Source organism: Ambystoma mexicanum, chromosome 4q (genome assembly GCF_040938575.1).
Source record: "Ambystoma mexicanum isolate Mex_15411 chromosome 4q, UKY_AmexF1_1, whole genome shotgun sequence".
NCBI lineage: Eukaryota > Metazoa > Chordata > Amphibia > Caudata > Ambystomatidae > Ambystoma > Ambystoma mexicanum.
Window position 1 is genome coordinate 637,450,481 of NC_090928.1, and position 26,210 is coordinate 637,476,690.

At 48.3% G+C, this 26,210-nt stretch overlaps 1 protein-coding gene across 1 annotated transcript in view; it reads right to left on the bottom strand.

Annotated features, from left to right (window-relative positions):
- MDH1 (malate dehydrogenase 1) overlaps positions 1–26,210 on the bottom strand; it is a 237,330-nt gene that overhangs the window by 50,428 nt on the left and 160,692 nt on the right. Inside the window, exon 7 of the mRNA XM_069608193.1 lies at positions 20,805–20,918. Within this exon, the coding sequence (XP_069464294.1) occupies positions 20,805–20,918 (114 nt within the window). The remainder of the gene's footprint in view (positions 1–20,804; positions 20,919–26,210) is intronic.

Genomic DNA, 26,210 nt, shown 5'->3' on the forward strand with positions numbered 1-26,210 from the left:
ACAGAGTTCATGTTCCATAGATATTTTTGAAGTCACCAGTTGGCCTGGGGCGCCAAATATAGCTCCCGGTAGTGGTTGGTCCCACGCCAACCAGGCTCTACCCAGGAGCTAAATGTCTCCAAACAATTTCAGTAGTGAAGGGTAACGCTCAGTAGGCAACAACCAAACTTGGCTGGCTAAAACAGGATCTCCGAAAACATGGCACAGAAAAAATAAATAAATAACACAAACTTATGGGAATTGTCCCTCATCTAGGCAGATGGGGCAAAAAGGAAAAGTGCTCATGTGGAACAGAACAATGAAAGCTGGGGGCAGCAGAGGTTCTACTTGCATTTCAAATTCCTTTCTGACCAGATGGGGCAATGATGTTCTAATTAGACCTTTGCATATATGGTTGACTTAAAAGGAACATCTTGAATTCTGCACTAATTAGTGCTGGTGTCAACATGAACCCATACAGAGCTTTGGGATTGTAGTCTCCAGTCTACTAACATGCCCTTTTGTTTTGCCACAGCTGTTAGGTTTAAATGGCAGCGGTAACTGTGTAAAGTAAGGCAGTTGCCACTGAACAGTTTCCTTTTATAATATAAATGTTACACCAATGTGACCACTCAGGAGAGATCCGTGTGCTTCACGCACCGACAGGGACGGACACTGGTAAAGGCGTCTCATCAAAATGTAACATTAATTTATAACCAATTACAGCTTGTAGAACAAGGTCAAATCTAGCATAAGAGCATATAAAAGGATAGATTGTTAATGGCTGGTGTTCGGGGAATATTCCTAAAATCCGCTTAATGCTAGACTTCATAAAACTATCCCTATGGCATACAGGTCCCCAACTCTTAGTAGGAGGCTGTACTACTCAAGGAACCTTGGTAAAGTGACAGTGCAGTCAGGCTTATCATAGGAGGAAGATGCAAGCTGTAGGTAAGTACACTGAGCCCAGTTAGTACAGTAGTCCAAAGAAACACTTCCAATAAAGCTTTATTAAAATATATATTATATTTACACAAGGAATGTCTTAAAAAATATTTAAATCACTTAACCAACACACACATAGGATTACAGAAATACTTTTCAAAGGCCACTGCTTAGTTGGTAGTTGCTTGTAGTACAATTGTTACAGAATTTGAAACTTATGACAGTTGTATTATCGGTACGACAGCACAATCGCGTTGAGACAATACAGTAATTGTATTTAAATAGCAAAACCGCATAAGAGTAAGTCTTTTAGGAAGGAAAACGACTGGTTAGTCATACAGTAGCAGAGTTTATGGTTCGAGGTGTTTTCTTTTTTTATATTCATCTTTTTATTAAGCTTTTTAAAGTAAATACAGTTGATCCGAACAACAGTACAGGGGAACAAGAATGTGCACAACAATTCATCAAATCAAGTCCCCTCCTCACCCGTTCATTCCCATACTACAACCATAACAGTGCATTATCTATTCATCAAACCTAGCTAGATCACGAACAAATTCATTTATCAACAATCAATTGGAGAATGGAGCGAGGGAGAAGGGGAAGAGGAGAAAAGAGAAAGAAAAAAAAAATTGGAAAGGTTAATGGAGTCTGTACAATATCAAGCAATATCAAGTCTGTCAGGAGTTCAAAGTGCCTCATTAAGTTCGGCTGGAAGTACATCTGCTCTCTGTCCAGTACATAGTCCAAGAAAGGGTCCCAGATCCTCCTAAATTTCGATAGCTTCCCCCTTGTAATTCGTGCCGCAATAAGTAATTGGGAGATTAGGGCTGCTCTGGTGCCAGACATCGGGAAGGTCCCGTCTTCTGGCACATCACCTAGTATTAATATGCGTGGGTCCATGGGGAGCAACGTACCAGTGATGCAACACGTGTCTGGATAATCTAGATTCATTGCATGTAACCTGGTCGGGGGTGGGGGGGACGAAAGCAGATCTTGACGGCTTTCTCTTTTACCAATGTACACCTGGAACTCTTGTGGGTTCTGTGCCATATTCGCTGCCAGGACTCCTCGGGATTTCAACTCCTAATTCCCTTTCCCACGCCATCATATAAGGAAACTCTCACCCTCTGAAACCCTTTCCAGGAGGTTATAACAAGCAGCAAGCCGATGGGAGCTCTGCCCCTCGAGAATTCTAAGTTCTATTCCCAATGGCGCCCTGCTGGCAGCTTGGCGAACGTGCCCGTTAGTCAACCAATGTCAAAGTTGTATATATCTGAACCACTCCTTCTCAGACAGCCCAAATTTCACCTTACACTACTGGAATGTCAGCGGCTCCTGATCCACGTACAAGTCTAAGTCTTAAGGGTCCATCTGACTTCCAGCCTTGGAACGAGCTAGAGTTTAATCCCGGCGTAAACGCCGGGCTTTGGACCACGGGGGACAATGGGCCCAGTCCCGGCGCGATCCCTCTTTACACACTTGCCTTGTCCCAGCTTTGAAGCGTTGCCAGCGTCGTGGGCAGCAAACCTCCCTGACAGCCCCCGCTTCTTTGGGCAGGAAGGGAAAATGCTCAAGCGGAAAGGGGGCAGCTGCTTGCTCAATTTCCTGCCATTTTGGGGTCTCTGAAGAGCTTCCCCAGGCAAGCATGGGTGCGACCTGTGCCGCTCTATAGTATCGTGAAACCGAGGGCAGACCCAATCCCCGCCATTCACCGCCTTTCTCGTTAGGAGTTTATATGGGATCCTTGGCTTCTCATTTCCCCATACAAAGCGTCCTATCTCCTTTTGCATTCCTGCGAGATCCCTTTCAGAAACCTGAATCGGTAGAGAGTAAAAAGCATACAGTAGCTTCGGTATAAGGGACGTCTTCACCGCACTCACCCTGTCCAGCCAAGATATTTCCTGCGAATCCCAGTGTCGGAGCCACTCCTAAGCTTCCCGCAACAAGGCCGGTAGGTTTGCTTTAAATAGGCCTGCATATGTCGGGGTCAATTTAATCCCCAGGTAAGGGAGATCTGTGGAAGACCAAGGGATGGGAGAGACCTCTTTCACGTCCTCCAGCCCCTCAGGGGATTCAGTTAACGCCATGCCCATCGATTTATTTGCATTCACCTCAAAGCCGCAGATTCTAGCAAATCGGGATAAGAGATTCATCAGGGGAGGGATGGATTTGGATGCATCGTTTAGGAAACATAGCAAGTCATCTGCTTATAACGCTATCTTATGACATTGTTCTGCGAATTCAAAGCCCCCGATTTCCCCGCTCAACCTAACGTGCTGCGCCAAGGGCTCTAGTGCCAGTGCAAAAATTAAAGGAGACAGGGGGCAGCCCTGCCTGGTGCCCCTGTATAAACGTATCGCTGGGGTCCAGTTTGCATTTACTTTAACTTTAGTGGAGGGGAGCTGATAATTGGAAAGAATCAACTTCGAGAAACTAGGGCTGAATCCAAATCTCTCCATCACCAAGTGCAAGTAACTCCATGACATACTGTCAAAGGCCCGATGAGCGTCTAATGTTAACAGTGACAGTTAACCTGGTAGGCTAGGGGCCAAGGCTATCAAATCTATCGCCCTACGTATATTATCGTGTGTTGAGTGGTTTCGTATAAACCCTGTTTGATCTCTCTCTACTAACATCGGGAGGACCTCCCCCAGCCGCCCTGCTATTATCCTACTCAGCAGCTTTGCATCTGTGTTCAATAGGGTAATAGGCCGATAAGAAGCGCATTCAGCCGGATTCTTTCCAGGTTTCAGAATCAGTATCGTGGTGGACTCCGCCATGGATTTCGAGACCGAACCAGTCGCCCAGATATCGTTAAAGAGCTTTAAGTAAGGGGAGAGCACCGTTCTGAAGGTCTTATAAAATGTATTTATTCGTGAACCCATCGGGCCCTGGGGCCTTACCCAAAGGGAGGGATCGAATAGCAATCTCTACTTCCTCTTTTGTAATTGGCTCCTCTAATAGTTCGAGCTTCTTGGGGCAGCTGTGGCAAGTGCGCGTCCTGTATGAACCCATCAGCCATATACATATCCGTTTGGTGGGGGGGCAGTGAGGTCCCTGAAATACCTCTCCACTATACAGAGTTTATCCCTCTCCGAGACGGCCCTCCTCCCACCCCCGTCTAACAGTGCTTCAATCCTATTGCGACTAGCCCGCGTTTTCAGTTTAGCCGCCATAAGCCTATTAGCCTTATTTCCTTTAGAATAATAGTATTGTTTAGTTCTCATCTTGTTATACGCTGCACGGCTCATATGATGAGCTTCGAGATGATGAGCTTCGAGAGCGCTCTGAGCCATCCTAACATCCCGTTTCAACCTTTGAGTGGGTCTGCATCTGTGGGCTTCCTCCCTCTTCCGGAGCTCCATCTCCAGCTGGCACTGTATTTGTTTCCTCGCCCTCCCCTTCTCTGCCGAGTAAGCTATAATCTGGCCACTGAGCACAGCCTTTGCGGCATCCCATATAGTAGTATGCAGCTGTTCATTTGTCTCATTCTCATTAAAATAGTGGGCAATAGCCTCTGAAATACAAGAGCGGAACTGGAGATCCTCCAGGAGGAACTCATTTAACTTCCGGACACGTGTAGGATGTGGAGAATCTTTAGGGGGGAGGAAGGGGGACAACGTTAATACCGGGGTGTGATTCGACAAGGCCTTAGGTAATATATCTATGCCAATCGTTTGGGCTATAAGCTTGTCAGACACCAAGAACATGTCCAGCCTGGAGAATCCCCTATGCACCGCCGAATAATATGTATATTCCCGCTCGTCTGGGTGACAGAATCGCCATACCTCTATAAGGGAGTGCTCTCGAAAGAGCGTGGTAAGCGCCAAGAAATTCTTCTTGTCAACACTAGTTGGAGGGAGAGACTTGTCCATCAGGGGGTTAACCACAGCATTGAAACCCCCTCCAATCATGATTTCACCTTCTGCATGCTCAAACAGGAGTTTAGATAAGGACACGAAGAACATATCTTGATGTCAATTAGGTGCATGTAGTGAAACCAGTGTCACCCTCCTCCCCTGTAACTTAGCCATCACCAGGACGTATCTGCCCCCTCCATCTCTCAGCGTCCTGCAAACCTTAAACGGGGTCCCCTACGAACCAGAATGGCCACCCCACCTCTCTTACTCCCTGAAGAGGCGCAAAATGTTTTGGGGTATGACAATGCATTACTTACCGTAAAAGCATTTGATGGTTGTATCTGCTTAGATTCACATGCTGTGCATAGGTCCGACATCCAGTGGTCACTGCGGAGTATTGCATTTTGTTTTTCGTAGTCGAAAAAGGGACGTCGACAAGGCGTGTCTGAAACACTATCCCTATAGTGACGTGCGTTGTACCCACAAACCCTCACGCGTCGAGGTCCCTCTGTTTGTATTTTTCTGCCCTGAGGGAGCCTTCTAGACGTGAGTGAGTACAGAAAAGAGAGAGAGATATATAGGAAGTCTATGTTCCTTCCATCCGAGCGGGGAGGAAGGATGGGCGCATGTGAATCTAAGCAGATACAACCATCAGAAATGCTTTTACGGTAAGTAATGCATTGTCTTCTGATGTTTGTTAATCTGCTTAGAATCACATGCTGTGCATAGACTAGCGAGCAGTACCCGGAGTTGGCGGTGGGTTATGAGAAGGAACAGTAGAGAAAAGATGTCTTAATACTGCCTGTCCCACCTGGGAGTCAGATCTAGAGTGTGCATCTAGACAGTAGTGTTTTGTAAAGGTGTGCACAGAACTCCAGGTAGCCGCTTTGCAGATGGACTCAAGGGGAACATTTGCAATTAATGCTATGGATGCCCCCGTGCCTCGAGTAGAGTGTGCTCTTGGCCTAAAGGGCAGTTCTCTCTTAGCAAGAGTATAGCAGAGAGTGATGCATTGAACAATCCATCTAGAAATAGTGGACTTTGAAATCGCATCTCCTTCTCTTCCTGCTGCCACCGAGACGAAGAACTGATTAGTCTTCCTCAGTGGTCTGGTTCTTTCCATGTAGAACATGACAGCTCTGCGTACATCTAGTGTGTGCAGAGTCCTTTCTCCCAAATTGGAAGGATTTTGAAAGAACGTTGGTAGTTCTATAGATTGGTTTACGTGGAATTTAGAGATAAATTTCGGGGCAAACCTAGGGTGAGTGCGTAGAACCACCTTATCTCTGAACTGTAACGAAGGGGTCTAGAATAGAAAGAGCCTGAAGTTCACTTACTCTCCTGATGGAGGTGATAGCTATTAAAAAAGCAGTCTTAAGAGTGAGGTGTTTAAGAGATGCTTTGTGCATGGGTTCGAATGGAGAGCCCATGAGCCTGGTAAGTACCACATTAAGGTCCCATCCGGGAGCTGGGTCAGCTATTGGGGGGTGTATCCTCTTTACTCCCTCCATGAAGGCCTTTATAACAGGGATCTTCCACCACGACACAAGTTGGGAAGTGGTGTATGCAGAAAGTGCCGCTAGGTGGACTTTAATGGAATTGAACACTAGACCTGAATCCAATAAATGGGTCAGGTATAGAACAATATGTGTGGGAGAGCAGTCAATCGGGTTGATGCTCTTTCCTCTGCACCAGATGACAAATCTTTTCCATTTGCTAGAATAGCAGTGGCGAGTGTTAGGTTTTCTGGCTTCCCTGAGGATGTCCATGCATCTCTGCAGGAGCTGTAGATGTCCAAATTCTATGATCTCAGGAGCCAGGCTGCTAAGTTCATGTTCTGGGGGCATGGATGCAGAGTCCTGCCCTTGTCTTGTGACAGCATGTTGTACGGGCAGGGGAGTTTCACTGGGGGAGATAGAGACATCTCCATCAAGTGAGCGAACCATGGCTGTCGGGCCCACAATGGGGCCACCAGTATCATGGTCACTTGTTCCTGGTGCATCTTGTGCACCACCTTGTTGAGAAGGGGAGTCGGGGGGGAAAAGCGTAAACAAATTTCCCTGACCATTGAATCGATAGACCGTTCCCCTTGGATTGGTTCTGGGGGTACCTGGAGGCGTAACTTTGGCATTGCGAGTTCTCCAGGGTTGCGAACAGGTCTATTTCTGGGAATCCCTGTTGCGTGAAGACGTCGAAGACGATGTCTTCGTGCAGTCGCCATTCGTATTCTTCGGGCAGGGGGAAATCCCTGCTGAGTTTGTCTGCCAGCAGATTGAGTTCCCCTGGTACATGTTGTGACAGTAGGAACATATTTTGTTTGAGAGCCCACTTCCATATATTTTGGGCCAGTTTGGACAGTCCTGGAGAGTGGGTTCCCCCCTGCTTGTTGATGTAATACATGGCTGTGGTGCTGTCTGTAAGGACCATCACTGTCCTGCCTTGTAGGTGTTTCTGGAAGGCTTTTAGCGCCTTGAACAGCGCTAGTAGCTCCAGAAGATTGATGCTTTTGGATGCTACGTTCGGAGTCCACACTCCGTGAGCAGTCCGATGGGATAGGTGAGCCCCCCATCCTGTGAGGGATGCGTCTGTGGTTAGAGTGGCTTCCGCCGCGCGTGTGGCAAAGGGTTTCCCTTTCTCCAGGTTTTCCTTTGTCCACCACCGTAGCGAGAGAACTAAGGGCTGCGAGACCACCACTAGATCGTCCCATAGTCCGCTGGCCTGACACCACTGGCTGTTGAGCCACTCTTGCATTGGGCGCAGGCGCGCGTGAGGTACCAAATAAATACACGACGCCATCATGCCTAGCAAGCGCATTGCTTTGCGTACCGTCACCTCTCGACCGGTCACATATTGAGGGATCTGAAACAGCATGTTTTGGACCCTCTCTTTGGAGGGAAGACGAGGCCGTCCTTTGTTTGAATTAGATCCCCTAGGAATTGTTTGATTTGGCTGGGGTCAAGGCTGGACTTCTTTTCGTTGATGGAGAAGCCCAACTGGAACAAAAGGTCTACAGTCTTTTGGGTATTGGAAAAACATGTTTCGTAAGAATCCCCTGTTAGGAGCCAGTCGTCGAGGTAAGGGTAAACTGGGATGGACAACCTTCGCAGGTGGGCCGCTGCCACTGCCAGCGCTTTCGTGAATACCCTTGGTGCTGATGCTATGCCGAAGGGTAGCACTCTGAACTGGTAGTGTTTGCCCTCTATCATGAACCGGAGGTATTTTCTGTGCGCTGGCAACATTAAAATATGAAAGTATGCATCTTTCATGTCCAATGTTGTCATGTAATCTCCCTGAGAAAGCAGTGGGATCACTTCCTGTAAGGTTACCATACGAAACTTCTGGGGTTTGATAAACTTGTTCGCTGGGTGCAGATCTAATACAGGGCGCATGGTTAGATCCTTTTTGGGTACAAGGAAGTACACTGAATAAATACCTTCCGTTACCTGAGATAGAGGCACGACCTCTATGGCTCCTTTTTCCAGCAGTTGTTGTACTTCTTGGAGAAGGATGGCAAGATGTTCCGGTGTCATGCGACGTCCCCTCGGGGGTCTGTAGGATGGGGAACTGTTGAATTCGACACAGTATCCGTGGGCTACGGTGGAAAGTACCCAACGGTCTGACGTTATCTCCTCCCATGCAGGAAGAAAGAATGTTATCCGGCCCCGACCAGTGTTGCATGGGAGGGGACGCGAATCTTCGCGTCACTTGGAGTTGTTGGGGGCTTGGGAGCCTCTGGGGGTGGATCCCCGGCCTCTCCCTTTACCCCGGCGTTGGCCTCTTTGACTGTACTGCCCACTATTGGTCTGGTAATTGGTGGCAGGGTGTTGTTGATGCTGACCCTGTTGTTGACGTTGGCCACGAAAAAAGCGTTTGTTGCCATAGCCGCGTCTGGTAGTGGGCTTAGAGATTTGGTCAAGAGTTTTGATAGTATCAAACTCTTTTTTCGCCATCTCTAGAGCTTCATCAACCGCTTTCCCGAAGAGGTTAGAGTCTTCCACAGGTTTATTTATTAAAGACGCCTGTGTCTCCGGTTTAAACCCTGAGTTGCGCAGCCATACATGGCGTTTTAGGAGTATTCCCTGCACCAGGGAACGTCCCGCTGTTTCTGCTGCGTCCAGAGAGTTTTTTACAATGCTCTGGTTCACCTGGGTTCCTTCGCCAATAGTTGAAAGTAGGCGTGTACGTAAAGGCTCCGGTGCTTCCTCGGCGTCCTTGCGCAGTTTGGCCCACTGCGCGTCTGCATAGCTAGCAAGCAAAGAATTGTTCGCAATTCTTGCTGAGAAGGCAGCCGAGGAAGTTACTCTTTTTGCAAGGGCATATAGCCTTTTGCCCTCCTTGTCAGGGGGTGCCTCACTGGTGGAAAGTGGTACCCCTGCCCTCTTTCTAGTATTAGATACTACTAGGGAATCCGGAATGGAATGTCCCCTAATGTAGAGCGGGTCTGAGGGTGAAGGAGTGAAAAGTTTTTCAATTCTCGGATTGACCCCTCTGATCAAAGCGGGAGTGGCCAGCGAAGGGATGATTCTTCTCTTCACTGAAGCTAGGAGGGGAATGGTCTGGCTGACCGGGGGTTTCTCTTTAATTACTCTTTCCACAAAGTCTAATTCTGGAGAGAGCTCCCCAGTGTCCAGTTCGAAATGTGCTGCTGCTCTGCGCAACAGTGCATTGAAAGTGGGCTGGTCGTCAATAGGAGACGTGTTCCTAACCAGTGAATTGTCAGGAGGATTTAGGTCTAGGACATCAGTGTCGGAATATACTGATGGGGATTGCTAGGGGTGCGAAGGTCCTTCTTCTGTGTTCCCGAAGCCTTCTTCTATAATGTCAGGCCTGTCTTGCAGACCTTCCTCCTGGTTCTGTCCCTCTTCATCGTCCATGAAATCATCCTCCTCCTCCAAGTATTGTTCCTCCCCAGTGAGGTCGTATACATTCTGGAAGTCTGAGGCTGTGTCCACCTGGGGATCGACTAGCCTCGGAAATTTGGCCCTGGGGTCCTCCTGAGGCCATTCTCTAGTCCTCTTGGGAGTTAGAGAGGTCTGGGTATTGATAAACCTTTCCATCTTCTCCATACAGAGGTGGAGTCTTTCCATGGTTTCATGGGGTACCCCAGAGCGGTCTGGCGGAGGAAAAATAGGGTCATCTAGCTGGAAACGGCTCGACCTCTCCCAAAGCGTCGAGGAAAGTGTCCCGTCGCCCTCCGAAAAGCCTTCAGGTATGCTGGGTGACCCCCCGACTGAAGGGGGTAGTCCCTGCCTTCCTTCGGCCTTTTTCGCCGTGTCTTTCGACTTGTGCGTAGCGCTCGACGGTTGTATCGGCGTACGCTTCTGGGCGTCGGCTACAGCGATCCTCGCCAAGCTCTCGGCGACTTGTTTGTCAGCGACTCGTTTGTCGGCGGAAGCTTGCGTTTTTGACGCTCCGGGTGTCTATCGCTCTACGGCGGTACGCGTCTTCTGTTGATGCGCGCCGGCCGATGGTTTGGGGGCGGCGCCCTTATTTGCCGAAAGCCCAGTCGCTGGTCGCGGCTGCGGTTGCGAGAGGGGCTTCGAACCCGAACGGTCCGAGGAGGCCGCCGGTGGAACCTGCGTCTCCTTGGGCGCCGAAGCTCTCTTCGTCTTAGACGAAGAAGAGCCGTGGGTTGTGTGCTTAAGTGAGTGTGTGTGCGCGCGTCAGTGTCGCCGGGGTGTTCAACCCCATAAGCAGGGCGTGAGCCGAGCCCGTCGGGGCCGGGGACAGACGACGAAGCGCGCGAGCGCTCCTTAGAGGGGTAGTCGACTTCCGTAGCGGAGGTCGTGTTATCGCGTTCCTCGTCACTGTCGGTGGTAGCAGCGGCGGGTGAACCCTCGGCCTTCGACATCGCGTAGGCCGCCCACCTTTTAACCCTACGGTCTTTTAGAGTTTTAGGCTTAAGAAGCCGACAAGCCGTGCAACCTTCCTCCTTGTGATCGAGGGGCAAGCAGCGGTTACACCGAGAATGCTTGTCCTTCCAAGTAAATTTGCCTTTGCAAAGCGGGCAAAATCTAAAGGGTGTCCTCTCCATAGCCGAGGCAATAAATCGTGATAACCACCCCAAGGGAAAGAAAGGGGAAAGGGAAAGGCATTCTCAGAAAAGAAGCAGAGATGTCCCACGACCCCACTCTCCCTACTGTATATGGCCTGCGAGGCCAGGCCACGTGATCGGCAACGCCGAAGGATCTCCTCCGCTCGACCCTCCGTCGAAGATCTTGCTTGGCGGAGAACAGCTTCACAACTGCGTCGAGGGAGGGAGTATGTGTTAAATATTAATGAGAAAACGACCAAAGGTCGATGAGATGAAATTAGCAATGTCTCTCGAGGAGCTCCGCGTAAAGGTGACCAGTAGCTGGGCGGAAAAAAACAATCTGAGGGACCTCGACACGTGAGGGATTGTGGGTACAACGCACGTCACTATAGGGATAGTGTTTCAGACACGCCTTGTCGACGTCCCTTTTTCGACTACGAAAAACAAAATGCAATACTCCGCAGTGACCACTGGATGTCGGACCTATGCACAGCATGTGATTCTAAGCAGATTAACAAACATCAGAAATATATATACTCACACACACACACACACACACATTACTCACCGTAATCGTATTTCTGATGCTTGTATCTGCTTAGATTCACATGCTGTGCATAGGCCGACATCTAGTGGAAGCTGCTGAGTATTACAGTTTGTTTTTCGAAACTCGAAAATGGGCGCCCACACAGGGCGTGCCAGTAATACTATCCCTAGTGTGACGTCCACTGTACCCATGATCCCTCACGCGTGTAGGACCCTCAGATTGTATTTTTCCTGACATGAGGTAGCATGAGGAGTAGCACGAGTACAGATGATCCAAGCAGATAGAAGATAGATAAGATAAGACTACAAGCATCCATGCGCCTTCTCTCAGAGGGGAGGAAGGGTGGGTCGCATGTGAATCTAAGCAGATACAAGCATCAGAAATACGATTATGGTGAGTAATGTATCCCTTCTGAGGCTTGTGGAATCTGCTTAGATCACATGCTGTGCATAGATTAGCGAGCAGTGTTAGAAGGCGGTGGGATTTCAGAAGGGTCATGAGCAAATAAATGTCTTGGAACCGCTTGTCCCACTTGAGTATCTGTCTTGGAATGAGTGTCAATGCAGTAGTGCTGAGTAAAAGTGTGAATAGAGCTCGAAGTAGCTGCTTTGCAAATGGTGTCAAAGGGAACATTTGCAATGAAAGCCAGAGTGGCCCCAATGCCTCTTGTCGAGTGGGCTCTGGGAGTAAAAGGCAATGTTTTGTCAGAAAGAGTAACACAACTGGATACAGTTGACCATCCACTTGGAGATGGCACCCTTTGAGATGCGATCTCCCTCTTTGCCTGTGGCTACGGAGACAAACAGTTGATCTGTTTTCCTAAGCGGTCTGGTCTTGTTTACGTAGTAAAGGACCGCCCTACGCACATCTATGGTGTGTAGTTTAACCTCAGCCAAGCTTGGTGGGTTTTGGAAGAAAGCCGGAAGCTCGATGGACTGGTTTACATGGAATTTAGAAATAAACTTAGGTGAGAACCTATGGTGTGTCCGTAAAACCAGCTTATCCTTATGAATAGTAAAGAAAGGATCCTGCACTGACAGAGCCTGAATTTCACGGACCCTTCTTATGGATGTAATGGCTACTAAGAAGGCAGTCTTATAGGTCAGGTGTTTGAGACTTGTCTTATGCATGGGCTCGAATGGGGGGCCCATGAGTTTAGATAGCACCACGTTCAGGTCCCATCCTGGTGGTGGGTTAGATATAGGGGGATGAAGTCTCTTTACTCCCTCCATGAAGGCTTTAACCACGGGTACCTTCCACCACGACACCTTGCTATGTGAGGTGGTGTACACTGACAGAGCTGCCAGGTGTACCTTTAGTGAGTTGAAAACCAAACCTGCATCCAGCAGGTGGAGCATGTATGTCACGATTGTGGAAGGAGTGCAATGAACTGGGTTGATTTGTTAATTCTGGCACCAGATAACGAATCTCTTCCATTTGTCGAAGTAGCAATGCCTTGTGTTCGGTTTCCTAGACTCTTTTAGGATGTCCATACATCTCTGTGGTAAATTGAGATGTCCAAACTCTGGGACCTCAGGAGCCATGCTGCTAGGTTCACGGAGTTGGGTAGAGGATGCACCTTCTGACCTTGGTGCTGGGACAAAAGATTGTATTTTTTGAGTTTGACGGGAATCGCACACCGAACGTCTGCGTAGGTGTGGAAACCACGGTTGTCTTGCCCACATGGGAGCAACTAGGACGAGCGTCATCGACTCTGTTCATCTTGTTCACCACCTTCCTGATGAGGAGTTGGTGGAAGAGCGTACGCAAACATCCCTGACCAGTTCATCCACAGGGCGTTCCCGGGGAGTCTGGTTGGATGAATAGGTCTATAGTGGGGAAACCCCACTGAGAGAAGAGATCTTCTACGATATCTGTGTAGACACCATTCGTGTTCATCCGGTAGGGGATCTCTGATCAAAGCGTCAGCTAGAGAATGGAGATCTCCTGGAACATGTTGAGATGACAGAAAGATGTTCCGTCTGAGTGCCCATATCCAACTCTTCTGGGCAAGTCTGGACAGATTTGGCGAGCGAGTCCCTCCTTGCTTGTTCAGGTAGAACATGGCTGTCGTGCTGTCCGTCCGGATCTGCAACGACAGGTTCAGTAGGTGGGGCTTGAACGCTTGAAGTGCTCTGAAAACTGCCAGAAGCTCTAGCAGGTTGATGTGATTCTTGGCCACTGTGCGAGACCAGAGACCCTGAGCTGTGTGGTGGAGATGGTGAGCTTCCCATCCTGTCAGGCATGCGTCCGTCGTGACTACCGCCTGTATCGGGATCGTAAAAGGGTTTCCCCTTGGATAGATTGTCTCTTGTCCACCAGTGGAGGCTTTGTACAAGTGTTGGCGAAACGACCACTAGATCGTCCCACTGACCACTTGCCCGAGACCACAGTTTCGCCAACCATTCTTGCATGGGACGTATGCGTGTGGGGGATCAGGTAAATACATGACGCCATCATGCCCAGCAAACGCATTGCTTTGTGTACTGTTACCTGGCGACCGGTTTGATATTGCGGAAATTTGCAGTAGTATATTCCGAATTCTTTCCTCTGAAGGAAAAGCCAACCCCTCTTGAGTATTTAGAACAGCTCCTAGGAACTGCTTGGAGGTGCTGGGCACCAGACTTGATTTTTTTCTCATTTATGGAGAAGCCCAATTCGAAGGAGGTCGGTAGTTCTTTGAATGTTTGTCCTGCAAATTACTGGGGTCTCCCCCGTGATGAGCCAGTCGTCCAGATAAGGGTACACTAGGATTGCCTCCCTGCGTAGGTGTGCCGCCGCCACCGCCAGTACCTTGGTGAATACCCTTGGAGCCGAGGCTATCCCGAAGGGCAGTACCTTGAACTGGTAGTGCTGACTGTCCACCTTGAAGCGCAGATATTTTCTATGCGCTGGGAACATGGAAATATGAAAATAAGCATCTTTCATATCCAATGTTGCCATGTAATCCCTTTTTTAGGAGGGGAATTACCTCTTGGAGAGTAGTCATGCGAAATTTTTGGGGCTTGACATACTTGTTTGCAGGCCGTAAGTCCAATACTGGGCGCATTGTCAAATCTTTTTTTGGCACAAGGAAGTAAGTTGAATAAATACCCTTGTTTACCTGGTGTCCCGGGACGAGTTCTATCGTGTCCTTTGCGAGAGGAATTTCGACCTCTTCGAGTAGGATCTTCTGGTGGTCTAAGGAGTGTATTCTTTGTCGTGAAGGGTGGTTTCGGGGACATGCAGTATCCTGCGGACACTGTGGACAGCACCCATCTGTCTGATGTGATCCCTTCCCAAGCTTGGGTGAAGATGGAAATGCGTCCCCCTACTGGGGATGCGTGAGAAGGGACCCTGAACGGAGCGTCACTGTTTTGGTGGAGGCGTGCCCCCTCCTTCATTGGGACTGCCTCTACCCCTACCACAACCTCTTCTTACCCCTGCCATAACTCTGGGTAGACTTCTGGTTAGTGTTCCATGTAGTACCGTGGCCTTGGGAATAGTTTGAGCCTCTTTGGGAGTTTTGTCCGCGAGGCCGACGAAAATTGCCATTCCCTCTCTGGTTAGGGGGTTTGCTGGTTAGTTGCCCTAGGGACTGGAGTGTCTCGTACTCGTCCTTGGCATTCTTTAGCGCGTCCTCTACCGCCTTTCCAAACAATAGATCCGGCTCCACCGGCTTATCTATCAATGATGCTTGGGTCTCGGCCTTGAAACCAGACTGCCGTAGCCAAGCATGCCTCTTGAGGACCGTGCTTTCAGCAATTAATCTGCCAGCGTTATCCACGGCATCAAAGGTTGATTTTAAAATGCAACCTGACATGGCTCTCCCCTCTGCCGAAACTCGTGCAATTGGCTTTTTAAGGGTTCTGGGGTGGCGTCTATGAGAGCCGTGACTTCTTCCCATTGGTGGCAGTTGTAACTAGCCAGAAGGGTGGTGGAGTTTGCAATCCTTGCCTGGTAGGCGGAAGTGGAGGCTACTTTCCTGCCCAAGCCATAAATCTTCTTGCTCTCCTTGTCGGGGGGAGCTTCGGACGATGACAAGGGTGTTCCCGCCCTCTTACAGGTGTTTGTAACAACCAGGGAGTCCGGTTTGAGATGTCCCCTTATGTATAGTGGGTCAGATTGGGCTGCCCTGAAAAGCTTTTCAATTCTGGGGTTTACTGCCCAAGTGAGATTGGAATTAACAAGGGAAGGGTCTATCCTCCTTTGTATTGACTTACGGATAGGGATGGCCTGAGCAACAGGTCTCCTTTCTCCCACCAGTTCCTCTGCAAAGTCCATCTCTTCCCGAGCACCCTGGGTGTCAATGTGGAAGTGCTGTGCCGCTCTGGACAGGACCTCATTCAGGAGAGGTTGGTTGTCGACCGGGGAGTCTGTAACCGCTGGCTCTCTCTACTGGGGAATCTACCCTGTATGTATCTGGCTCCTCCTCCTCCTCCTCCTCCTCCTCCTCCACCCCCCCATAGTAGCCTGTCCCAGTTTGTTCTTCGAACATGCCCAAGTCTGGATCCTCAACAAAGGATGGATCTTCCTGGTATTGAGAATAGGGCTGTATATAGAAAGGGTTTGAAGATAGAGTTGGTGCTTCACCCGGGACTTCCTACTTGGCGGTATTGGATCCTTCGAGCTTGAGGGAGTTGACCCTTCTGGTGTATAGAGAGTATAGAGAGAAAGTGTTCAGGGTTCTTGGCATAGAAATCTGCCAATGATGACATCCTTGACATTACTATGTCTTTGTCATCACTGGAACATTCCCTTGAACTGGGAATAACTTTCCTGGAGTGCTTTCCCTGTTTTATCCTGACTAGACCTACTGGTTTGAACAGGGGTCTCAGGGACAACAGATTGAGATGTGTCCTGGCTAGACCTACTGGCCTGAACAGGGGCCTTAAGGACAGGGGTCTGAGACTTGTCCGTCTGTTTAGGTGGAGTAGAATGTAGTTTAGGAGTGGAAGTAGGCTGGGACTGCTTACTTCGTGGTTTTCCCCCTTCCCCGTGGGTGGAAGAGTGCTTCCCGGACTTTTGGGCCCCATCAGAGCTTTTCGATGCCTGGCGTCGAAATTCGGGGGTAGAGTCCCTGTCTCTGGAGAGTGTAAGGGATTCGGTAGCAGGCTTGCCGCTGCCTGCCGACTCCTGGAGTGCGGCTCGGGGGTAGAGGTCGGCGTCGCCCTCCGACGACCGAACCTCAGTCACTAAGGGGAGCGAGGCACTTTTAGCAACAGTGGAAGGTTGTTTGGTGTCATGAGGCGATCTCGAATGCCCAGAGGACACCGACTCAGTGGACCGTTCTCCACGTGCCTCTTTCCGAGAACTCGACATGCGCGTCGAGTCTCGGTTGGACTTTTGTTTGCTGGAAGTGGTGTGGGTAGCGTGCGTGTCGCCGGGGGTCTTCCCCATAGCTGCCCTGCCGGACAACCTTCAGAGGTCGGGGACTTGCGCTTGGCTGTCCATCGACACCACATTGCCCTCGCTGTCCGAAAGTACGGCGTCGCTGCCATCGCTGAAGGCACCCTCCGCGGCCATGGCCTCTTGTCGCCTGGCGTGGTGGGCCCAACGCTTTGTCGAACGGTCCTTAAGGGTCTTCGGTTTGAACCGACTGCACGCTCTGCAAATCGCCTCAGGGTGGTCCCTCGGCAAGCAGAGGTTACATGTGGCGTGTGTCAACCCAAGGATACTTGCAGTTGCATTTGGGGCAAAATTGAAAGGGGGTACCCTCCATACGCACCCTATGGCAGCGGGCTGGGAGTGTAGGAATATAAGTAATGTACCTATATTAATCAGAGTGTAGGATATGTGCCACCCCCCACTCTCCCTACTTGCAGGGCCGAGTCCAGAGGACTTCCGAGGGCCGGGCCGAGGCCAGACGCCTTCCGAGGCCCAAATCTGTCGCTGTAGTCCGACGGTTGAATTTTCTCCGATCCGGCATCGAGTGTCGATGTTCAGAGACTCGACGTATAGGTGGAATAAACGGGGAAATACATAACAATATTTGCAAAATCTGACTAAGTCAGGGAACTCCGCTCAGTGCTTCTGACCAGCATGGCGGAAAAAAACAATCTGAGGGTCCTAGACGCGTGAGGGATCATGGGTACGGTGAACGTCACACTAGAGATAGTATTACTGGCATGCCCTGTGTCGACGCCCATTTTCGAGTTTCGAAAAACAAACTGTAATACTCCGCAGCTTCCACTAGATTTCGGCCTATGCACAGCATGGGATCTAAGCAGAGTCCACAAGCCTCAGAAATATATAAATATATATGATAAGTGGCCCTGGTTAGCACACGCACATTACTATCTATTCACTGCCACTGTTAACCCGCAACGCTCATCCTGGGAAGCTCCAAACAATAGCAATCCTACACCACAAAACCTATTCCGCAAGCTATGTACAACAAGCCATTGATGACAGTTACATTACGGATACTTAACTATACAATAGCCTGAAACCTGCAGCCTTTCAAGCCGAGGATCCCTCCACCTACACGAATCTAGGGGTAGCCCCCTCTGTTTGTTCGTTATATATGGAGACCTCCTGCACCGCGAAACCAGGGCCGCCTGCCCACCATACAGGATTCTCAATTTAGGTGCAGCCTCCTCCTTGGCTTACTATATGACGAATCATACTGCAGGGTGATACCCGGACCCCTCGCCTATACAGTATCCTCAAATCTAGGAGTAGCCTCGATCTAGGTTCGCCATATGCTTAAATCTTTGGCACTGTGAAACATAGGTATTTCTCCCACTGTACAGGATCCTCTAATCTCGGTTTTGACTCTGGATCTCCTTATTATACCCAGATACCGGCTACAGTACGAAATCTAGGCCCATCGCTACAGCACTCTCAATTCTAGACCCGGACATAAGCAATCTTGTAGCCTATGGTAAATAGAACTCTCATCACTAGCGTGGACACAGGCCGCAGGCATTGCCAAACATCCATCCACAATAGAACAGGCCTACAGCTAGGCACATCCAGCCTAGTTTCAAACATAGCCGCCCGAGGTACCCCAACACCTCTGCCACTAGCATACAGCGACCACCTCCCGAAAGGAACCCGGTATAGCTGGCCTCACAGACTCTTGACCACAGCAATCTCTAACCCTCAACAAAGAGCACCCACCCACGTGTCTGACCTCTACTGGGCTGCTTAGTCGAGCCTTGCCAGCCACCCAAGTCTTAGAAGGGCAAACATTCACACACGCATCTAAGCTAATCCCCTAGAATCTCCAACCACATTGACTATGGTCACCAAGGGTGTTCCAACCAAGGAAAAAGCACATTGAGGCCACACAAGTGGGGAAGAGTGCTGTATAAATAACAAAATACAATACAAAGGGCTCAAACCTGGCTCAGCGCACAGAGTAAAACCCAAGAAAGACCTCAAACAAAAAAATGGCGAAAAAAGAAGACCAGGGCCATTTTGACAGAAATGGTCACCCATGGGTTCTATACTGCAGCTGAAGATTCAGCCTGCGGTAGAAAAGCACAATGGCAGAAAAATTAAACTACTGCCACCAGCCATTTAAAGTAGTGAGGGTAACATACAAAATGTTACATGAGAATATAGGATAAGGGGCTACTAGATAACCCCCCCTCCCCAGCACTCCACATAAGATGGGGCGTGATGGACCTACAAAGAGAAAAGGTAAGTAAAGTCAATTTAACTTTATTATTCTTGGGAACAGTAGTTCACACAAGGAAAGGTTTTTAAACCTTATGGGAAATCTAAAGGATTTCTTTGTGACACTGCACTGAAGGTGCTGTGAGTTTGTCAGACTCCAAAATCAGAGGAAACACATAATCCAAATCAGGTCAAAACACTAGAGTGAGAAAAAGGTCTCACTCACGCCAGGGTTAAAATCAAAAAAGTCCTATAGTCCAGCAAAAGACCTGGTGATCTCTAAGGTTGAAGGGAATTGCCACAGAAATGAGCATTCTCCCCAACAGCCTTCACGATGCTGCAGCTGTGGGCCCGGTCTCCGGTTCCTTGGTCGTGGTGACAAAAGGGACCCTTGAAGGGATTTTGTAGCAGCAGTCGAGAGGGGACCTCCAGCAAAGGATTTTTCGTGCTCCAATGCAAATCTGTGTGTTTTTTTTTTATTTCTTTTTTACAAACCCCATAATGAAGAACGGTTACCGCCCATTCGATTCTCCTCGGTTCTGCACTCAGGTGAGGGGACTTTGAGAAGAGGGAGAGGGGGGGGAAATAAAGCAGCTGAAATGCATCCTACATGGTGATCCTAGGGTATTGGTGGATTGCAGCCCAGGAAGGTCGCAGCAAGTCGAGGAATGGCTCAAATTGAAGGTCTAGGACGGATTATGCCCACCAGTCGAAGGGAGGAAGACGTCCTATTTGGAGCTTCCCTGTCAATTTGAAAGCTGGGCGAGGACAGCAGTGGTCACTCCAGCCGGCTTCTCCAGTCACTAAAGGTGCTGCAGGTATCTCTGGTCTGTATGTATCTCTGGTTATCTCCTTTGGATCTTCAGTTCTAGTGGTCAACTGTCTTTGCATCAGAGACCCAGCCTTTTATCAAGGAACCCTGCCATCAGCACCCATGCTACATTCAAACTCTGGGAGTGGCTGTCCTTAAAGGACAGCCAGCCTCGCGTTTAGAACTGGTTCCAGGCAGGCATGCCAAAAGACAAAGACCAGCAGAGTTTCAGGATCCTCCCTCACTTCCAGTCCTCAGCTACTCTGGAGCCTTGGCAGGCTGCACAAAGGATTCCCACCCAAGTCAAAAGTCAAACCTGGACCTCCCCAAAACGGCAAAAGAAGGAACAACCAACCAAGAAACAGTTAAAGAATCCAGCCACCACCTTCGGTGCATTACAGTGGCTGTGAACACAGCCTGTGGGTACAAATTGCACAGAAGTTGTTAGAACACGTCCCCTGCCAACAGCCATTCAGGTTTGTTTGTTACTGTAACAGAAAGGTTACAGGAGTAGCAAGAAAGGGGATACAGGGTATCCCATCATCATTCAACATAAGGTAGTGTGCTGATCTCTCAAAAGAAAAGGATAACAAAATATCTATCCTTGGGAACATGTGTTCTCACGCAAAAAATTCAAAGGGAAAACCAATGGGCTCCCAGCAAAACTGCACAAAAGGTGCTGTGTACTGAAAAATAAATTACACATGCCTTAGAAATGGAGGAAAGCATGACTCCATAAAACAAAGTACAGCAAATGAAAATGGCAGAACAAAAGTCTCCCACTCACTCAGGAGAACAGACAGAAAGATCCAAGAGTCCAGCAAATAGTGTTGGGGGTCTCACAGGTAGGAGACTTGGCAGAAAAATGACAAATCTCCTCAACAAGAACCATATCTCACTCAAAATGTGCAGCTTGTTACTGTATTTCCATGCAGAAAAATACAGTAGAGCTTTGCATGTCAAGTACATTCCGGTCACCATGACCCATATGCAAATGTAACATATGGCTAAGAAGCTTACCTCTGGCGTGCCGAACCAAATATCCTGGACATGATCACAGATTGCTTTTGATGCAGACATGGCACTGGATAACTTCCTAGCTTTAATGACTGCTGCACCACGCTGCTGCACGGTCTGTGGAAGAAAAACATGTTGCAATTGAAAATGCTGAAAGCGTCTGGCTCCATGACAAGATGGGGAAAAAAGCCAAAACAATTTATAAGGACATGCTGAAGCAAAACATGGAAAGCAACACTACACAAATACTGGCCACCAAAAGATAAAAACACATGGAGACATTTTGGAATGCAGAAGTTTGAGAATAAATGTTTTCCATGTAATCTTTTGCATTCAGAACAAAAACCCCTGGTGCCTTAGATTTACATGCACTGGAAAGGCCGTACAGAGGAAGGTTCTTGTACTGAAAGTGGGCAGGGGAGCTAGGCTAGGAACAGCTTGGGCCAGAAATACATCTCCACTATAAAAAGTTACAGGCGAAAACAAGAATGGGGTGGCAATACATTTTTTCCAAGATACATCGACTATGCTTTAGTCTCCTACATGCCCAATTCCTAACAACGGACTGATTATGTTATTAAAACATAGCGTGCACGTCCACCAAAAGATATCTTGGTGCGAGGAATACACCGGAAACACATAAGCAACCAAACCAGTAGTTAAAATAACCAGGTTTTAAGGCGGCGAAAAAGAAGATTAGATCTACGTCTAAACTTGACTGGAATAGAGTTCCACAATTTACTTGTGGCTACCAAAAAAGCACAGCCACCCCCCCCCCCCCACACTGCTGAGCCGAATTTTGGGCACCACTATTAAGTAGTAGCTCTCAGAGTGTAGAGAAATGCGGAACTAGCTTCTCCTGGAGAAAGCTAGCAAAGAACCCAAGGTAAGCACGAGAAACCCAGCATAGCGATTTAAAAAATAATCCTTTTCAGATAAGGCATTATTAGCTGATATACACACGCACCTTCAGGAATTTGATAAACTGGCCATAAGGGAGGTCCGATACGTGGTAGCCACTATACGCGCACGCAGATACGGGGAGGGTAACAAGGCTGGCAGAACGCTTTCCAATTTACTAAAGCATGATAAGCAACCTACTCAGATCACAAGTATACGCACAGCACAGGGGAGGGTACTGCTCAGGGATGAAGACATTAATGGGGAATTTATGGAAAACACTCGCAGAAATTAAGATACATCTTGAGGCTCTCTCCCTCCCTAAACTCCCTGACGAAGAACGCCTAGCAATGGATCAACCGGTAACTACGGAAGAGATTGCAGAAGCAGTCAAGCATTGGCTACAGGCAGGGCACCAGGGTCAGACGGGTTGGGGGCTGAATTCTACAAAGTTTCACGAGGAACTCGTTCCGATACTGATGCAGGTATGGGAGGAAGCACTAGAGTGCAGCATATTACCCCCCAACTATGAGAGAGGCTATAATAACTGTACTCCCTAAGCCTAGGTGACCACCACAGGATGCATCGTCCTACAGGCCCCCGTCACTTATAAATGGCGATGCCAAAATATTTGCAAAGGTCCTGGCGAATTGGCTTCTGCCGGTAGTCCTTATCCTAGTCCATCCTGATCATAACGGGTTTATCCCTACAAGATCTACAGCCTTGAACCTCCGAAGACTCTTTGGTATATTGGCGTAAATAGACCCCGCGAGGAGCGCAGTGGCCATATCCCTTGACGCTGAAAAAGCATTTGATTCGGTCTCGTGGGTGTATCTCCTTGCGGTGCTGGAGGCGTTTGGGGTGGGGCCCAACTTCATAAGTAAGGCTGCTATACACAGAGCCTGCAGCTCGTGTCCTGACTAAGCTATCTCTGAGATGTTCCTGTTGGGGAGGGGAACTAGACAGGGTTGTCCGTTTCGCCTCTGCTGTTCGCATTAACCATCGAGCCAATGGCGACTGCAGTCCGTCTGAGACATGTGGATAGAGGGATTAAAATGAAGGGATCCACCCTGCTAATCACGCTCTGTGCAGACACATTGCTATATGTCAGGGAACCAGAGATAAACATAGCACCCATTATGGCAGAGATACAGGAATTTGCAAATTACTCTGGGTACACGATAAATAAGGCTAAATCGGAAATATTTCCGCTCACACCGGCCACCAGATGCCCCGCAGTGACTTATGGACTCAAATGGTCAGAAGACCATATTAGATACCTGGGAATTCTGGTCTCCAGGAATAAGCTCACACTATACACAGATAGCCACGAAAGTGCCCTGCAAACTTTAACCACCAAACTGCAGATGTGGTGGCGGCTCCCAATTTCTTTAGCCGGTCGAGTCGCTATTCTTAAAATGGTAATCCTGCCTAAACTTCTATACCTGTTTGTCAACATCCCTATATGGCCTGGCAGAACCTTCTTCGCCAAACTCAGATCCATGGTGGTAACATTTCTTTGGAACTGTAAAACAGCGAGGATAGGTTGGGAAAAAATGACAGAACCCTATTCTTCGGGAGGTATATCAGCCCCCGATTTCGAGCTTTACTACTATGTGGCCCAAGCACAATCTGCAAAACATTGGTACAATGATGCTGACAGTACACCCCCACGCATGGATAGAGGAATACACTACACATCCCACAAACATACAATCAGTCATTTTTGATCCACACTACAAAGACACGTGTGCATAAAATCTGGTTAGTTGCACAGTTAGGGCATGGGAAGCTATATACAAAAGACTGAGACTAGAGACGCCCTATAACCCCGAGATACCTTTGTGGAACTTTCCGGGTATACCTCCCACACATGACATGAACATACAGGAATCCTGGGATCCTAACTGCGAAATGAAGCTTGGCGATATGTTTGTTAATGGTGGGACATTTTTAGACCTGGACCTGTTGCTGAGGGCACTGGGCGACGGACCACTGAAAACGCTGCAATATTATCGTATGAGATCTGCATTTCAGAAAAAGTGGCCTCTCTTCCTGGATGACCCCGCACCACATCCATGTATACAGCTAGTGACAGCCAAAAATGGCCTGGGAATTTCTAGGCTATATGCTGCAGTTCAGGCCCACACCCCCACATTGAATCAGATTAAGGAGCAATGGGAAGCAGACTTGCAGGTTCCCATCGAAGAGGAGCGATGGGCTATAGATTGTTTACTAACTAAGAAGGTCTCGCTTAACTCCGGACTGAGGTTGATCCAATTCAAAATTCTAAATAGGTTACACTACACGCCGGCCAGGATCGCAAAATTCGCACCAGATACCTCAGATGCCTGTCCTAAATGCAATGCTCCTCAGGCCAGTTATTTTCATATGTATTGGGATTGTCCGGTGGTGGAGGGTTTCTGGAGGGCTGTGGCAAAATTGTTGGAAGAAATTACTCAGGTTCCCCCCGAAGTGACCCCCCCAGAAATACCTGTTTGGCGACATAGGCAAACATTCGGGGAAAAAAAAAAAAAAAATCAGAAGATTGTTCAACATTTCTTGCGATGTTGCCAAAAAATGTATTCTACAGAAATGGAAAAGCGCTGCGCCTCCCAGCATGAACCAATTCCTACAAGAATTGACACACGTCAATGAATCAGAGCAGTTTGTGTTGACCCAACCTGCGACATGCAAGACATTTGGGGCCCGTTTAGAGTCTACCTGTGTAACGTGATTACTGATGACTTGTCACCATAATATTGTTTTGTAAAAATGTATTGAACAATGTACTCCTGTTGTATCTGTGAAATGAACTGTGCAATGGTGCAGTGTGCAGTGTGCCTTTCTGTGACCACTAATAAAAAAAAAGTTTTAAAAAAATAAAAAATCATTTTCCCCACAAGAAGCCAGTGAAGAGTTCTAAGAACTGGACTTGGGAACCATAAGGGGTAGCTGTTGACTCTAGCTGCTAAGTTCTACAGCAGCTGGAGCTGATGAATAAGGCCCTTCAGCTGTGCAAGATAGAGCGCATTACAGTAGTCAAGTCGACTAGTTCCCAAAGAAGACAACTATGGGATGATGGTGAAATGAAAGATATATTAAGTATTTTTCTTAACACCTTCAAAGCGAAGTGACCAGTTTTGCAGAAAGCGCTGACCCATGGGGCCATAGACCAAGTAGAAGAGAGATCGACTCCTAAATTCTTCACAACTATCACAGGAACTGTGCCAAATAAAGGCCAGAACGAAGACCATAGAGCAGTATCACAAGAAGATGCAGCGCCCACAACAAGGACCTGTGCCTTGTCTCCATTTATTTTGAGCCAATTTTGGACCATCCACTCTCACAGCACCCAGGCAATCTCTCAGACGGGGCGACACCAAAGTCTGGTCGTGATCTAAATAGACCAGAATCTGTGTGTTCGAGTAAGAGTAACATCTGAACCCATGGGAGCGGATAAGATCAACCAATGGTTGGATATAGATAGTAAATAATAGAGGGGACAAGGCCGAACCCTGAGGAATGCCGCATGACAGGAAAAGAAGCCGAGCAGAAAGTAGGAAGAGAGAGTATGACCTTTATTTGCCAGGAAAGATTTAAACCAGTCCAGCACGGGCCCCCAGGCCTGCCAGAGGCAGACGAGCAAGGAGGGTGGCATGGTCTACGGTGTCAAACGCTGCTGACAGGTCAAGCAGGATTAAGGCCCCAGTGCCATCACCATCAGTTAGCCTGGCAAGATCATCCACCACAGATACTAGAACACTCTCTATACCCATGCCTGGTCGGAACCCCACTGAAAGGGGTCAAGCCTAGCAGAAGACTCAAAGGAAGAAAGGAGAGGGACTACGGACTCTAGAAGCTTCAAAGCAGAAGAAAACAGATTGGGCGAAAACTAGACAGGTCAGATTCATCCAAGGTAGGTTTTTTTTTTTTTTTTTAAAGCAGGATCACCATGGCCTGCTTAAGCAAATCAGGGATAACCCCCGATTGACAGGACACGTTAACAGCTTGAGTAATAAATTGAACCAAACCAGGTAAAATATTTATCAAAATTCTGATAGGAATAGAGTCAGAGGGGGACGGGACACTTCAGCTCTAAGGCGGCTTAAGGAACAGCATCTTCTGAAAAAGCTGGGAATTTAGACCAGTCAGTACTAGACCGCGTCAGCCTCCCACAGGGTTGCAGGAGTAACACTTTGATCCAACAGAATTTGACGAATATTTTCAATATATGTAAGAAAATAAATTCGCCATAGCATCGCCGCTTAGCTGGGAGGATGGAATAGTAGGAAGAAAACGTGATGAGGAAGAGAAGGATTTAACCACAGAGAAAAGCTCTTTAGAACTACTGAGAGCTGAGGTTACTTTGGGCCTAAAAAGAATTCTGTTTAGGCAGTGTAATGGCAATATAGCAATTTTTTAGGTAGGGCAGCAAATCGCACCTTCAGAGCAGATTCATAGGTTTTACACCAATTGCGCTCCGCCTGCCGTAGTTCAAGTTTCAGA